This window comes from Aythya fuligula, chromosome 2 (genome assembly GCF_009819795.1).
Source record: "Aythya fuligula isolate bAytFul2 chromosome 2, bAytFul2.pri, whole genome shotgun sequence".
Taxonomy (NCBI): Eukaryota; Metazoa; Chordata; class Aves; order Anseriformes; family Anatidae; genus Aythya; species Aythya fuligula.
This window is the reverse complement of record NC_045560.1, coordinates 44,705,616-44,722,296: the sequence shown is the minus strand read 5'-3', so window position 1 is coordinate 44,722,296 and position 16,681 is coordinate 44,705,616. Positions and strand designations below refer to the sequence as shown.

At 45.1% G+C, this 16,681-nt stretch overlaps 1 protein-coding gene across 1 annotated transcript in view; it reads right to left on the bottom strand.

Moving 5' to 3' along the window:
- Positions 1-588: 588 nt before the first annotated feature.
- SH3BP5 (SH3 domain binding protein 5) overlaps positions 589-16,681 on the bottom strand; it is a 42,287-nt gene continuing 26,194 nt past the window's right edge. The window contains exons 4-9 of the mRNA XM_032182676.1: positions 15,133-15,297; positions 8,259-8,389; positions 5,657-5,699; positions 4,934-5,153; positions 2,678-2,938; positions 589-2,007 (exon numbers count right to left, since the gene is read on the bottom strand). Of these exons, the coding sequence (XP_032038567.1) occupies positions 1,826-2,007; positions 2,678-2,938; positions 4,934-5,153; positions 5,657-5,699; positions 8,259-8,389; positions 15,133-15,297 (1,002 nt within the window). The 3' untranslated portion in view covers positions 589-1,825. The remainder of the gene's footprint in view (positions 2,008-2,677; positions 2,939-4,933; positions 5,154-5,656; positions 5,700-8,258; positions 8,390-15,132; positions 15,298-16,681) is intronic.

Sequence of the window (16,681 nt, the reverse complement as noted above, 5' to 3'; positions counted from 1 at the left end):
ACAAGGCAGCACATGCAACATTCTCATATCCTGCTGAACATAAGGTTATTCATTACACAAGCGCAGGGTCTTTGGGTTTCCAGTCAGAACTGGCACTAGGAGGAAATTTGATAGCAAGAGGCTTAGAAAAAAACCTCAAGTGTATTAGAGGTTGACTGGCAGGTGTACAAAAATAGATATTCAGCCTCAAGTTCCTCCATTGGTTTCTCTATCTGTATTCAATGCGGACAGTAGCTTAGTTATGAAATTTTAAGTGAGACATTTAATAGTGTGACACTGTGCTTCTGCTTTTCATCTCATATTTAACGCTGGCAGTCCCAGCTTTTCCCCAAGCAATGCTCACAGCAGAAGCTGGAACCAGTCTTCTTTTTCCTAACCACGTATTGGGCTGGGAAATGCTGCCAATGGTCTTTGGACCATGTAAATGCTCATATTCACTGCCACTGTGAGTTTAACAGCTACAATGTGTTGAATCGAATTTTTATGGAAACGGGGTTCTTTACCTGTGGTTCTGCACATCCTTTAAAGACTAAGCTTGCTGTGGGAAAGGATTTGGCTGAGAAACACTTAGCTTGCACAAACTCAAAATGAAATGTGGAAAACAAAAATGTTTACTGTAGTGTGAAGAATTTTACATTAACTTGGAGAATAGATACACAAGCTGTGGCAAGGACAAAATACAACAGGACTGCAAAAACATAGAATAGAAAATACTTTGGGCAATACTAAAATTCCCATCAAATTAACAATAGAAACGGACATTTTAGATAAAATGGTGCTTTCAGAAATGCTTAGCCACCAAAACTGAAGAGTCCTAGGATTTTTTACTACCACTTATTAGCATAATTACCAGACACTACTACTGCCTAACAGCTGCTGGCAAAACATGCCCGTGCCCTTTCTAGTTTTATTGAACACTTTCTCTAGGGCATACTAAAACCTCAAGTCCTTTTAACAGTTATAAAACCCCACACAGTACAACCTACGGAGCAATTTAAGAACACATCGTCAATCTACACTGGCAACTCTTTTTTTTCTTCATGCATATTTGAAGGATGAACCCCTTGTCGGAACTGTCCCGAAAACATCCATCACTCCCATTTCCGAGCAATAACACTTAAAGTGCTGAAAAATAATACTTCACTTCGCAGGGGAGGGGGAGGGCGAGGGGCCAATCAACTCTTTTGGTCACTGGATCACCCTCAGAGTCCCCGCCAGACTCAGGAAGGTGGCTAGAAAGGGCCCATCGCTGCTCTTACGCCGGTTTTTATAGGGCACGACCGATCTTTATCCTTTCTGTGAGCACCAAAGGAAGAGTGAAGGCTTTTAGACCCACACATGCAGCTTTCCTGTACACAAAATATCTCTACAGCTTCAGCGTAATACAGACAAATACAGATGTTTAAAGAATATGCCACTGATACTCAAGAGATCCGCTGTATCTAAAGAGCATTTCATTCTACAAAACTGAAGCCAAACTGCTCTCTGCAAACGTCTGGCTTGAATTTCAGACCCCCTACTGGCATGAATTTACACGGGAACATTGCTAGTTATTGCTTCAGCCAGGCTGCTACAAAACAATTTTACAAAGTCAGTGAAATAGGGGCGCAGCTTACCATTTGATAACTTGTCTGGCCTACAAAGGATTTACTGAATAAAAACTTCAGCCCTCCACATCCATTAGACTTCTTAGTGCAGTTTCAAATTCTCAGAGTAAACGCTTAAGATTTGGCATATATTATTGGCACAATGTTCTTCAAACACTTAGAAGTTCATGTATAAATATTTATACTCCCATTAAACCAGGACAGGGCACAAGGAGGACTCAGCCAATCTGGGCAGCTTTTCTGCCCGCGCATATTCCCTCTTTGATTTTCATGCACTGAAGGGAGAGCTGCTTCATTCGGTTATCCAAAGCCAGCCCCTCAGCGGAGCTGCTCCTGTTGCTGCTCCTATTCTTGTTCACTCTGTCGCTTGTCTTGTTCTCAGCCCCTTCTGCCCTATCCCCTGCAAAGAAAGGATTAAACTCGATGTTAAATCCTGATTTCATTCTGAGCAATTTAAAGGCTCAAGCGGGTCCCTCCACAGCTTCCTTTGCCAAAGCACGGAAAAATATAGGAGCAGGAGCAAGATGCCTTAAAACTGGAGTTGGCCTTCCAAGCCGTGCTCATCTTGTGCACTGCATCAGTTACAGCATGAACAGGTTTAGGTTGGAGTACACAAGAGCAGCTGTAATCCTCTAGTCTGAATACGTCAGCAAGGGCTTGCAAAGCCTGCAAGTGGTTCCTTTTGGCACCTTATTTGGTATTTTTCCCCCCCTCTGAAAAGCAGGAATTTCAGCAAGCAGGAAAAGGAATTAAAAATTAAACTCAAATTTTCCTTAAAATAAGTGTACCATCGGAATCCCACTGCTCACTGATTCTCTGAGGAACCTCGAGCCCCTCTGCTGCACTGAGGCAAACCTGGGGAAGCTGCGCAGCCAGCAGGAGAACAGTGAGAGCATTTAGGTGTCACTTAACAGGGATGCAGGGCCTTCAGGAACTGCCTTCCCCAAGGAAGCAGCCAGAGGGTCAGAGCTCAGCGAGCTTGCGACATGCCTAGGGGAGCTGAGAGGGTTTTCCTGCTCCCTTTATAAAGCTGAAAAGCATGGGCCCAGGCCGTATCCAGCTGTGCGTACCTCTTTCGGCTTCGCATTCGGGGGACGATGCGCCGCTGCACTCGCTTCGGGGGCCGAGGACGGGGAAGATCATCCCGAACTCGGAGAGGGAGACGGGGCTGGGCAGATCCAAGCTCCCAGGTCGCGTGGCAGGAGGAAACTGAGTGGGCACCTCACAGGGGCTGGTGGGGCCGGAGCTGAAGCTGGACACCGACTGAGTTTCTGAGTCTTCTTCGGATACAAAGCTGCTGCCGTTGTCATCCTCAAACACTTCGGAAGCCACTGCAACGGTGAAGGAAACATTCCCATTAGCAAACCTGTTCCCTAATTAGAAGGCAGACTGCCTCCACCTTATCTTCCCGCTTTTGCAGTTAAAAATCCAACATAAGCTCTTAATATTTCTTTTTGGATGGAGCACTACACAACAACAAGTTAAAACAACAACAACAAACCTCGCCTGCATCATTCTCCCTGATCATGTTTGCTCCTACCTGGACTCTACCTAAAGCAAAGCAACCCCAAACCGACTAGATTAAGCTGCTCGCAACAGGAGGAGGAATTGACTAATGAAAATTCTGTTTTGTACTAGATACAGGGTGCAGATTTTGCTAAAAAACAACATTTTTCAGTCTCGGCTCACTGCAGGATGGGGACCTGTGAACCAAAGGCTTTCTGCACCCCAGGAGTCTCACTGGGGTCAGAAGGTTTCTTACGTGCATCAGCCTCAAAACGTGTGCTGGAATCACACCGGCCTGAAGAAGTCCCAGAAATAGCAAGACATTTATGATGCCCTGAGGTTATTTTCAGTTACATCTCCTCGCCACTCCTGCTGTCAGAGAGGCTCAGACCCAACTCGAGAGAAGAGCAGGAGCAAAGGAAATCTTCCCAAGCAGTCCCCCCGTTATCCCTACACACCCCTCGGACACAAAGGGTGCAGATGGAGGCAGCTGCCACTGGGTTTACTTCAGAGATGTGCAGCCTCTTTCCACTGCACGTTCAGATTGCAGGGCTGCATTTACACATTGCAGAAGTGACCAAAAAGGCTTCAAAAGCACAAAGCTGATGACCAACGTTCTCCACCTTCCTGAGCCCACTTCCGTGGCATTTCGTTCTCAGAGATGGTTTGTTGTGGTTTGGATTTTATTGTTTTGCTTTTAGATGTCAAATCCAAGACCACAACGTGGCCTCTCTTGTCACTTGCTGTGTTTTATCGACACGTAGGAAGCAATACAGGTAACTGCAGGGGCGTGAAGGCAAAGAAGGTAGGGTAAAAGAGATGTTTCCCATTACAGGAGTCCTCTGCTTGGCCAGGAGCACTGACACCAGCTAGTCTACAGCAACCAAAAGTGTACCTATAGCTTATTTATTACCATCCGAGCTTACCGTGCCCCATAGGAGCATCTGCTAGGGCAGAAAAACCCTTGCTGATGCTGCTTTATTGAACTCCAGCAGACAGAAACCACATATAAAACATATAAAAGGGCCTCGGTGGAAGCTTGCCACGTTGCAATGTGAGAGCTTAACCTTTCGTGGCTATTTTGGTTTTTGTGCCTGGCAGGCTGCTAGCCCTGCCCTGCCATACCCCGGTTTTATGCTGGCACTGGACACAACCTGGAGTCCTTCCACCTGTACCACGCTGCCCCTGAAAGGAAACCCTCGACTCTGTTACACCTACGTCTCCGGGGAGGCCTTCTGCATGCTGAAGGCACACCCGTGGGCATCCCAAGAGCCAATCCCCGTCTCACTCATGGGGACACAACCTAGGGACTTGAGGGAATTCAGAAGCCGTGCTGAAACCACATCGTTCCAGCTGGCCCAGACACCAAAGTTGTTTGCTGTGCCAGGAAGGTCCCAGCTCCAAAGTACATGGGGGGGGGGGGGGGCTCTAGGGTTGTGAAATTTTGAACTCCTGCGGTCCTGATTTAGACTTTTCCCTGCAGAAATAGAGCTGAAACGCAGATCAAACTGGGATTGGTGGGACAGGATAGCAAAAAAAAAAGACTTTCTGCACCAAGAAGGGGAGGAAGTGTCCAGGAGGGAAGAAAAAATGGGGCTACATGGAATATCAATCTATCCACTTCCACCCAGAGCCAGGACAAAAGGAAACCGAACACATTCAGCTCATACATCTTCCCCTTGATAACTGGCTGTTGAAGAATACAAACTCCTGCAGTAACTGGTACGGTAAGTTCACCAGTCACACAACAGCCAACTAATTTCAACATTTCTTACAATGCCCATGGGATATTCCCAGGCACAGGAGCGCTCTGTACTCACTCGAGACGCTGTCTGACTCCAGTTTACTTGCTGACAGGTCTTCCACAGATGTATTGCTTCCTTCAGCACCCACACCACATCCTCGGGGCCCCATGGCAGTGGACCGTCTCCTCTCATGGATCTCATCTGAGATCATCTCCAGGTTTTTCAAGGCAGTCTTATACTCCCCCTTCGCCAGGGAGAGTTTTGCCTGCAGGTCATCCACTGTTTTCTTCAGTTGCTAACAAGGGAGACAGGTATTAGATGTGCTTTTGCCATGATCAACGTGGACACACAGCATGCAGCTCCACCTCACAGGCCTGGCACCCCCTGAAGCTGGATGGGCTCCACGTCCCAGGCCATGGGCTTGACATCCCACTTCTTCCAGAACCTGAAATTCACCCCTGAGTAACGTCTGAGTACTATGAGCAGCCCAGTGCATGGAACACGGGGCGGGGGAAATCCAGAGAGGAGAAGCAAAGACAGTCACACAGTGTTTTTGTTCAGCTCTGAAGATGAGCAGCAGGGCTCAAACAGAGTTGGAGCACTTTTACTGCACACAAGGAAACAAAATGTCTTTTATCTTTAAAATGTGCATAGCAAATTGTTGAAGATAAGAGGTTTGGAATGGAATTGGTCGTGTACAGACATGCAACACAGTTATTCCTGTAGCACTTGGTATGCACTTTCAATATTTACTACAGGCAGTAAATAGGCTCAGGTGGATCTGAACGAAGCACGTACCTCTAGCTGGACGTAGTACTTCGCCTTGAGTTCAAAATAAGGTCTGTGGAAAGACAAAGAGCATTTGTTTACAACCACTGGGACAAAAGGCAGAGTACTAGAGTGGGAGTTCCTCTCCTCACAGCACTAACAGAGCTATGCTGTGTTTCAGTGTAATCCTGAGAGGATTCCTATCCTATGTAGGTGATAAAACATCTACAGGTGCTCTCAGCTTTTTTTTTTTCCTCCCCTAACACATCTACTTCTTGTGGGTCTTTAACCTAAAGCCAAAGAGCAAAATTCCAATTTTTGGAGCTGACAACGTAATTCCCTCAGGCCTAGATTCTGCAATGTTTAAACACAACGTCCAGCTTCAGGCATAGACATCCTGTCTGTAACCAACAGCAACCTCTTCTGAGCAAATAGCACTTCCCTGAGCAAACAGCACTTGCCTCGGCTCTAAATCCTACTGCAGCTGCATCATGGATTGTGCACCATGGCTCAAGAATGTGAAACTCTGGCTTTCCAATCCATAAACGCTTTTTTGGGTTGAATTCAATACACGGTCATACATGAAATAACCTGTTCTCATTCCTCTGTGGTTAGGTTATTTCATAGCTCCTATTTTTTAAAGCACAAGAAGAGTGAAAGGCACTTTGCCCAAGTCACCGGAGCAGAAAGGGACTTCCAAAAACTGGCTAACACAGACTTCATCATCCTACAGCTCAGTGGTGCTGAGCCATAGATCTGGTGGATGTTAATATGCAGCTGTGTGCACATTCAGAGCTCACAAGCAAGGACCCAGAAACAAAATTAAAAGCAAAACCAAACCAAAGCAATCCAGTAATCATCCACACATCGATTTGACAGGGCAAATCACCTAAATGACTTTCCTCCAGGCTGTCCTGGTCCTACTTTAGAACAGTAATGCTTTAAGCATCTTAATTCAAACCGAAGCGTGGAGCAAACGCAAATCACTTCTTGCAGGGGAAGCAGCAATTCTTTCACCAGGTCTGCCCGGGGGTTTAGGGAGAGAGAGTCTGGACAACGTGATCCCAAAATGTCCTGCAAGACAAGCAGCTCCAAATTCAACAGCCTCAAGTCCCAGTTTATGTAGCCACTCGACAGCACTGATGTTTTCTGCTCAGTTTCAGCTTTCCTTTGTGTGAAAATTGCAATGCTGTGCGCCAGGTCACCCTTCCAGCATCCCTAGGTAGCATGACTTCAGTACACCCATGATAACACACCTGCTCACACCATTCAACACTTTAATGCGAGGTTACAATAACTGGCATTTCTCCTTTTTGGAGAGAAACTCCAACAAAACATCCTACTTAGGTGGCTCATGCTGTCAGCCCTGCTGTGAAACCACAGGGAGAACACACTGGGATCCCTCCACACATAAATGAAAATCTCCTTATTCTGAGGAAAACAACACAACAGCATCCCTACAAGGGTAGTTTCAGCAAGGAAATGGAGACAAATCACACAAGAGGCAATTGGTGCATCAAGCTCATCACCACAACCATTATAAAAAGGTATATAAGAGCCCACTGACAACTCACCAGGGTCTTTATTTTAAATCTTATTGTAAGAAGAACTCCTGGTAGCCAAACCACTTCTCAGATATTGCTCTTATCTACAGGAATCTGTCATTTTGTGATCTGGTGATATTTTTGCACAGTCCCTGTGCAGTGCCAGACAAACAGCATGCAACTCATTCGAGGAAGGCACACTGCTATACTGTTTTAGCAAACATGCCTGGATCTTCTTTCAGAAGTGCTAACCCTGTCTTGAATTGAGCAAACACCAATCAAAATAGACTTTTGGTTGACCAATTTCATGAAAAAATCATTTTTAGATAGAGGGATTAAAAGCTAAACACAGCAAGCAGATTGTTTAGACAAGCTACAGTCTGGAACTATAAAGAAAGACTGCGAAATACAAAGAGGATTAAGATTTGGTTGTAAACAGGGCCAAAATTTTAAATGGATTCCGAGCAAAAAGCTGTTTTATTTCTCTGCAACAGAGCAAAACTGCTCATCAAACGCATACACATTTATTCGTGACATTCACTGTTTAGCTATGCTCTCTGAAGTCTGTTTCTTTCTCCAGGAACAATTCTCACACAGCTTTGCTACGGCAGCGTTAGGAAGTAAACAAGTCTGATGTACAGCATGCTACTCTGATGCAGTCTCACACCTTTCAGGTTTCTGTCACTTGCCTGGTTGCCTTCCTAACTAAAAATAAGAACTAAACTGAAAAAAAATAAAAACCCTAAACTGCAAAACATCCACGCACAGAGCTCTGTGGCTCCGTAGGCAGCATCTACATGAAATCCCATATGCCTGTTTCTCTAGTCACACGCCACGAAAGGGTTCAGTGCACAAGAACACAACTAAGGACATGCCCAGGAAACTTTTCTTACCCCACTAAGTTCACCAATCTATCAAGTCAGGTGCTTCAAAATGACACTGAGGATGACAACAAATGTTGGACAAATATTCTCCTACCAATTGTCTTACAAAGGGCAACACACTCACAAGTTTCAAAAACCCCACAGAATCAGCATCTCCTACAAGCAGACTTGATCTTTAAGCTCATCTCTGAATATGAAACCTACTTGGATTTATTGATGGCTCTTTTCAGCTTCTTCTCCAGCTGTTTCATCCTTCCCATGGCGGTGTTGTACTTGGCTGCAGTCTCCTTGTGAACCAGTTCGCTTCTCGTTTTGGTTTGTTCCGCCTCCATGACCTTCAAGGGGGAAAAGACAAGGTTCAAGAGGTTGAGTAGCAAGACCCACTGACCATTTTGATTAACACTATCTTTGTAATAAATCCAACCAGGAGAGGGCTGAACCCCAACCACAGGGGTGAGAGAATTGAAATGCAATTCAGGCCGTCCCCTCACCATAACCACCAGAAGACAGCATGCCCAACGAGACAGCCTGCTTGCAGGAGGCTAGAAAGCTGACTTTTCTCCTTAAAGAGTTGGCCAGCCTCAAATCATGCTCTCAACACCGCAAACACAAAGATGTTTGGGCCATGAGCTGACCCCCTAAAACGCAGGGGGGTGATGCTATGCTGATGACCAGCCCTGTGACACACATCAGGCCCAGAGTGTCAGCCACTTTCCGTGGTGAGCAACGGGAAATGTCCTTCCACTCGCTGCTCTGCTGGCCTCTCAGAGCCATGCCTTCTCTCTCCAGGGTACTTTCAGTTTGCAAATTTGAGCTGCAAGTCAGAAAATGCGTTTTCCTTACATGCACTAGCGGACAGGATCCAGAACTGATCTGTTTATATTAAACTGGTGACACCTCTCCACGGGTCTGGCAGTAAGGAGGAAGCAGGCGATTTTCACACTCCCCCTCCTTCAACTCTGAAGGCATTTGTACAGAACAGAAAGACAGGACCTATTTTCTCCAGCATTAAGTTTTCAAATATTTCAGCCATAAGACTAACTACTTGAAGCACATTTGTTCCAGCTGGCTTCCACCGCCAGAACATGTCATCTATGCTCCTAGATGCACAGAGAGAGGGAAAAAAAAAATCAAAGTATCTGCATCTTGAAAAACCTCACTCACCGCTCTACGTTCTTGAAAGTGTCAGCCCTCAGGGTAAACTAAGTAGGGAAAAAGAGCACAGTCAACTTTCACCTGCCTGGTGTGCCAGCCTGCTCAGAGATACAGTGTTTTGTCCCTTCTGATATCTAAATGGAAGTGTGAAACAGCCACAGGGCAAAGCTGGGCTGCATCAGCTGGAAGCTCCTGCTGCCACGACTGGAGGCTACAGATGCTCACCTGCACACACCACTTACCATTAAACAAAAGTTGCTGCAGAACTAGAAGGAAGAAAGGTTTCCAGATGCTCTTCTGATTACTTAAAGTAACCTACTCAACTATAACACCCTTCAACACCCTGCCTTACATATAAATAAGGCAAACACTTTGAAAGAAAGGTCAAAAAAAAAATAATCCAGACTCCTAGCGTGCTCGCCTGCATCCTGAAAACAAGCTGCAGCCTCATCTCGAAACGTTAGAAAGCTGGGCTGATGTGAAGACTTTCCCTGGTGAAATGTGTCAGACGAGGCTGGTTTTAGCATCTAAGTGTCTGAAATGAAAACACCGTCTCCAAAGACTGCACAGAAGCTGGTTTGCCTCCTTTGTAGTGTGGTAAAGAAAGCGCAATTTAAAAGTGCTGGAAGCTACAAAATAATGGGGTGGCTGAAATTTACCCATTTTTAATTAGATGTTGATCCTTGCCATCCATTCTTGGGGCAAAATGAGCACTGACTTTGATACCTGGGATCAACCACCAGCACCAGGGACATAGAACAGGTGAGGCGCCGAGCACCGTGTTTGACTTTGCACATCTTTCATCTCAAACATCCCAGAAACACAGAACTGGGATTTGCGGATGACAGATTGTAAACACCTCAAACTCGCTGACAAAACACGGCGCTCACTGCCAGCCACACACACCCACGCTCATTACCCTTTTGGGAAAGGAAAACAGGTTGCATACCTCATCCTTTTGAAGAAATCGGGGATGTGAGGAACGCCATCCCCTCCCTGCTCCCTGGTTTTCCTATGGGTGTTCTGCTGTCGTGCTCACCTTACCCACACAATCCTGGTCGGAGGGCAGGGACAGCGCGTGCCCTGCCCAAGGGAGAGCTGCTCAAGGTGCCAGGCTGAGGGCAAAGACGCAGTTCTGCAATACTTGATGGCTGTCCCACAGAGGTATCTCCATGGAGATCCCTCTGCTGCCAAGAGGCTTTTTAAGCGTTTCATTGAGACAAGGAGAAGCCACGAGATGATCCACTCCTCCACCAAAGCCAAGCAGCCTCTAAATACAGAAACTGTCAGGGCACGTGGATAGGAAGAGACTTGTGAACCATGCAGCCAGCTCTGCATCCAGGAGGTTCACTGGAAGACAAGCTAGGGAAAAGCCTTACCTTTTAAGAGGGTCTTAATAGAAGACCAGCAAGGCTTGTGTAGGAAAGCAGCACTTCTTATGACACCCAGCAGTACTGCTGGGGGGAAAACATGTTCTTATATGGATTCCTAAACAAGGTTTTGGTCACATTTTCTGAATAAGCTGCTTTGTTTAGTAAATGTTACCGTGCTTCCACCAACAAACCTTGCTGAAGCCATCACAGATGCAATAATGTCACTTCAAAAATGTATCAATCGATTCCTCTTCCCTCCTCTGCCCTCTATTTCCAGCCCAGACTTCTAGGAAAGGAAGGTGAGCACAGAATGTATGTTATTAGTGAATAGGTCTGCACAAGCAGCTTTGTTGCTCCCAGCCAAGAAATGTGCATGAGCTGAAGTCAAAGATGAATGTTGTTACTCCAGGAAAACTGCAGTAACAACAACAGCTGCAAAAGCAACATTTATCAGGGAAATTGAGCAAAGCTGACCATCTGAGCCAGAGAATTATTCTGGACATCTGGTTCTTCCTCCAAAATTTAAATTGATGACTTTTCTAGAAGAACTAGAAATAGAAGAGGTAAGCCAATGCAGGATCAGTAAACCAGAAGGACGGAATCAACGATACAAGGGATAAAGATATTAGAGGGAGGAACAGAAACCAAACTGCATTTGACTTCCAGCACGAAGGGATGGAGAGATTAGGGCAGGGAAGGCTGTGGGTATTTTTGTTGTTTCTTTCATCGTCTTTTTTCCCCAAGTAGTTCTCTCTCTTCTCTCCACATCACGACGTACCCACGCATTTTACACTGACAGATGGTACTGCACGGTGTAATATCAAAGGGAGCTTCACAAGCCAAGTTAAACCAAGAGGGAGCATGCCTCCTTCCTCTTCGCTCTCCCCTCACCCCTTCCTTTTAAAAACGTTTCATGATCCAGAGCCAAAACATTTCTTCTCCCTGCCAGAATTTCTGAAGTGAACATATCCCAGGAAAGACTGTAAAAGCAGAGCATTTTGCAGGTTGCATCAGCAATCAGGAATTAGCAGTTCCTCTTGAAATTCATGCAGGATCTTCCTTTCTGCTCCAACTGGTCTCAAACTTCAGGTGACGCTCTGTTAATCTTCTGGTCACGCAGATTGTTCTCCAGACACCATCAGCTTGATGAGCAGACCCCCTCTGATTACAGGGGGATCTTAAATATGCCTAAAAATAGCCATATCAGAAGTACAAAGTAATGTTCTGGACACCTAAAACTGATGAGCTAAATGCCAGCCTATGTGTCATTACAGCTGCCTCAGATCTGTTGAGAAATGGACTTTTAGAAGAAAAAAAACAACACAGGAATTTATCCAAAAACATACACTCAGTTGAGAGCCAAGGTGGGAAAAGAAGCTGCCTGACTCACAGGATCACTTCACAGCCCTGCACGTCTCTGTGGTCAGCACATAGCTCAAGCACAGACACTTGCAGGGATCAGCTGCATCTTCGCAGGCAGGCTGGCATCTATTGAAACACAGCTTCCTTTGCTTTTTTGGAAACCCAGCTCAAAATGCAAGGTAAAAAAAAATACTGACTCCCTGTACGTACTCATGCTGAATGTCTGCTCTGCAAATAAAAGCGTCTTCCACACTTTCTGCTTCCAACCCATGCAGGAGAGGCAACGTCTCTGCCACACTTCCATTTCTAATCAGTTTACACAGATGACTTTTCTATTTCAGTGGATACAAAAGGCTTGTTTACCGAATCCCATTAGACTGCTGAATTAAAAATAGCAGCATTAGCAGCTTCTCGATCCATGAAGAAATCAAAAAGCAGTTACACCGTGCGGCCCACAGCTCCGCTTCCTTCCAGCAAGGGTCTGCAAATAGCATTTCCTGCTCAGTGCCCTGGAATACAAGTCTTTGTCCACATCCATTAGGTCAAGTGCAAAAGCAACCTGGCAGTATTTCCATAAACATTTATATTTAAAAAAAAAAAAAAAAAGAAAAGAAAAGAGTCTCATTTGTTCTCTTGCTTACCCTTTTCCCTTATGTTCTTGCACCGTTTGTCAGCTACCAAGCTGTTGTAGGGCTCGGATTTGTTCCAACTTTGGGATTAATTCAATAAGGCCCGCTACCTCTGCCTTAAAATAGCAAATAAAAACACTTTGCTCTTGCCTGACATCTCTACCAATATAAAAACAAGTGAATTACTAACCCTCTTCTGACATTTGGCCCAGAGACGCTTTTCTGCGCTTGATTCATTGCGGTACAAAGCACAGCACAGGATTTTTCTGTCCAATATATCTGTCACCTACAAGTACAGGCAGAAAACCTAGCAAATCCAAAAAAAAGCTCAGTGCAACTAGAGTTCAAGAACTTTCTCCAAGAGCGATTCTTCTATGTGGAAGCGGAGGAATTCTTTTTTAAAGCCCAGCCTTCACCCTTAGTAACATTACTCAGCATTAGTAATTTCTAAATGTAATTAACAGCTAATGATCCGAGTATACAAGAACACCAACAGCCAAGCACCTTTGTTCTACGAGATCTCATCTGCCAACTTGTTTTCATTCATGGCTTGGTAGGGACTGCTGATGTTTTCTGCTCCTTCAGCCCCCAGCTATTTTGTTTACCTCGCTGAACCCTAAGCACTCCGCTAATTGCACGCGCTGAAACCAAGCGTTCACTCTGCTCCTAAAAGGAGATACAAAACTCAGCCAGCGCTCCAAAAAAACGATGCCAGATCTGCTCAGTCAACACTTCCAACAGTATTTATTTATTTATTTATTTCCCCTTGTTGGCTCTGCCCCTAGCCTTGAGATCCCCAGCGTGGCTAATGAAAATCAGGAGACAAACTTCCACGTAATTCTCTTGAAACCTTCTGTATCCTGGAAAGGCACAGATACAACGTTCTGGGAACTGAGGTTACCCAGGCTATTTTAAGCACCAGAAAGAGTAGGATAATACAGTTTCCATCCGAGGAACACTCAGCTGCTCTATACAATCCAGCCCGTGCCTAGGAGATTGTACATCTGCCGTGAATAAACATAGGGTTCCTATTTACTGTTCAGCTGCAGCCATCAGAGACGTCACGGTTTGAATCTGCCCTCTAACAAGTTGATGTTCTGCACTCTGTGCTGATAAACATGAACATCACCAGCTCCACATTACACTGAGGAATCACCTTCTGCTCTAACTCACTGGGTCTGCAAACCTCAGGTGTAGTCCTCTTGGCTGCAGGCTGTCAGGGAAGCACTAAGGGTCGTAGAAGGAGACTAGGATCCCCTAGAAATATCCAAGGAAAAGAGGAATCCATTTGCACTCTCGAGATGCCCAGCACTTCTTCCTTTGTGAATCAAAAAAGGTGTAAGCATTTCTGGACTTTGAAACAAGTCCAGAACAACTGGACTTATATCAAACAAGGATAACAACTAGGGAAAAATGACAGCTGCTGGCATCTTGGCACGCGCACACAGAGCACGAAGTTGGGTCTCACTTCAAAAATGCACACAGGTACCAGATCTGCAAATACTTCGTGACAACAGGGACAGTTACACAAACAATACCCTGGATGATTTCTGTGTGTTTTATTTATTTATTTACTTATACGCCAGGTTTTTCCATCTCTCCCCTACACAGCCAACATCCTTTTTGTTCCCTGTTTCGTCTTCTGGCAGCTGGTTTTTACAATTCACTCTGAAATAGAGGCTTTTTTATAGCTGAGAAGCTTCTGCAACAGAACAGAGCTAACACATTGAGGACTGCAAGACAATGTGAGCATTGTATGGCACGCTCACTACATTTGGAATAGCAAGCTCAGCTTCGCTGCCATATCAGGGAAACTCTGACAGAACAAAGGTTTTTAACTTAGATTTTTGTTTCTTTCATGTTAAAAAAACCTTTCTGCATTTTTTTCTTAAACAGACAAGCAAAAAGGAGGCAAGGTAAATGACAGGAAAGATCATCTTGACAGCTGCTGAAATGAATACTGCCTTTCATTGTTAGTGTATATTTTCTGTAGATTCAAACAGACCATACAAAGAAGGTAAGACTTTGTCTAAATGTAAAAGCTAATTCGTGATAGAACAGCGTGCAAGCTTAAAATGCAACACACATTCTTGAGTGATTCCACATGTAGACACACACTCCAGAGGAACAGCATCTTGTTGAAATTTATTCCACGCTGCGAACAGGTTATACTAAAATTGGAACATAGCCCTGGTACTCCACGGTCAGGGTTTCCATGACAAATGCGTTCAGGAATATCCAACCCTATGCAATTAGTTTGGCATAGCTCCAAACACAGATATGCCTGAAGACTTTGTTTATTGCTATTATATAGAAAGGATTTTTTTTTTAATTTTGAGAGCTACTCCTCTAGCTACCAGTGAAGTCAGAGAGAGAACAACAGAGAACTATAGTTTGTCCCAGTAGCAGCCCAAAGCTCTCAGGCTTCATTTCCTATATGTCACACACCTGGACCAACAGAAAAATTTGGTCTTTCACAAACAAGCACCATGTCCCAAAGGAGAAAAAAAAATGTGGAAAAGAAAGATGCTGTGGCGAGCAACTTTGCATTTGTATTACCCTCTGAGTAGCATGGTTGAGCATCTCTTGCCAGGCAGAGTCAAACTGACGTTTGTCATCCTCCAGTAGCCTCTGCTCAGCCAGCGAAATGGTCTCCTTTGCAGCACGCAGCACTTCAGTAGCCCTCTGAAAATCCTGAGTCGCCCTCTGAGCTTCCAGCTGTGCCTAGGGAAGGAGAAATCGGGATTAGAGACAAAGGAAGTCAGTCATGTTTAAAGATCTACCACGGTAATCACTGAGAAATGAAAGAAAAAAAATGCAATAGCAAACTGGGAGCATGTCAAGAACACACTGAGAAAGGCACTCCCTCAGTTTGGTCAGGGGAGATTTTTATCTGGCGGACCATTAATCATGCTGAGGAAATGTTTTGCAAGTATTACATTGCTATAAAGCATAAACAGCTTTTCCAAGAAGGTAGCAGTTAGTTCTTTGGATGTTCTTTGCTGTCACTGGGACAGAAGTGGTACAGCAAGCCCCCAGGACACAGACACCAGGGTAACCAAGGGAATTTGTAACGCACGTAAAGCACTGATAAAGGCCCTGCGGTGCCCTTTGGAAACTGCTGTTATTTCAGCAAAACAGCAGTGAGTTTGAGCTTGAAGGAAGTGCTTTTGAGCATAAAAGCAGGGGAGAACAGACTCTTCTGGTGAGGAAGAGTTGCTGTGAGAGCAAACAGTGCTCCACAACAACATACAACATGCCCAACAAAGCAAGCACAGCTTAGCAGGCATCCCATCGATGAGCTGGGATCTCTCTTATTCTGAACCAAAATGTAAAATCAAACAACATCCACCAGAGATTGCATTTACAGACCACCAGCATCTCTCCCGAAAGCTTTAGAGGAGCTCTGGCAGTCTCTGAGCCCCGCTCCAAGCAGCCCTCAGGATGCTCACGCCCCATCTCTCCCAGGCTGGAGCCACCTCCGCTTCCCACAGCCAAGCGCCAGCCCCCCAGGGTCAGTAACACAGCACTAAGCCCTCGCCCATTCAACCCGAAAAGGGAGAGGAGCCAAGAAAGCAGCAATAACGCCAGACACGCCGCAGGCTTCAATAGCATCACGGTGACAAGAGTTGTAACGGAGTCTACAAAGCTCAGCAGCCTGCAGTGTTGCACTCGAGCACCAGCAACGTGTCCTAGACGTCCAAAATTGATGATTTTGTGATGAACAGACAAAGAATCTCCACGAACAAATGGCCAGCGTTGAGTGCTTGCTGGTTTTGTTGTTTTTTCTTTTTGTCTGGCTTTAAATAAGATAGAGATGTTCTCTCTTTTTAGGGTTATCACTGACTTGTCTGCAATTTCCACATTCAGGCTTTCAAACATGCACATTTCATGTTGCTTTCCTGCATCAGGTCATTTTTTTATTCAAAGTTGTGTGGTCATTTGCTATTTTTCAACTCTACCAGCAGTTTACTTCACCTCAAGTCCTTTTAAGATTGACAGACAAATGCCTCGTTTAGCTGAAAATTAAAATCTTTACCTGAGGTTTCCTACACTATATTTTATACGTTTCATAAATTTATAAATAGTGGGTTTGAGCTGTTTTGCA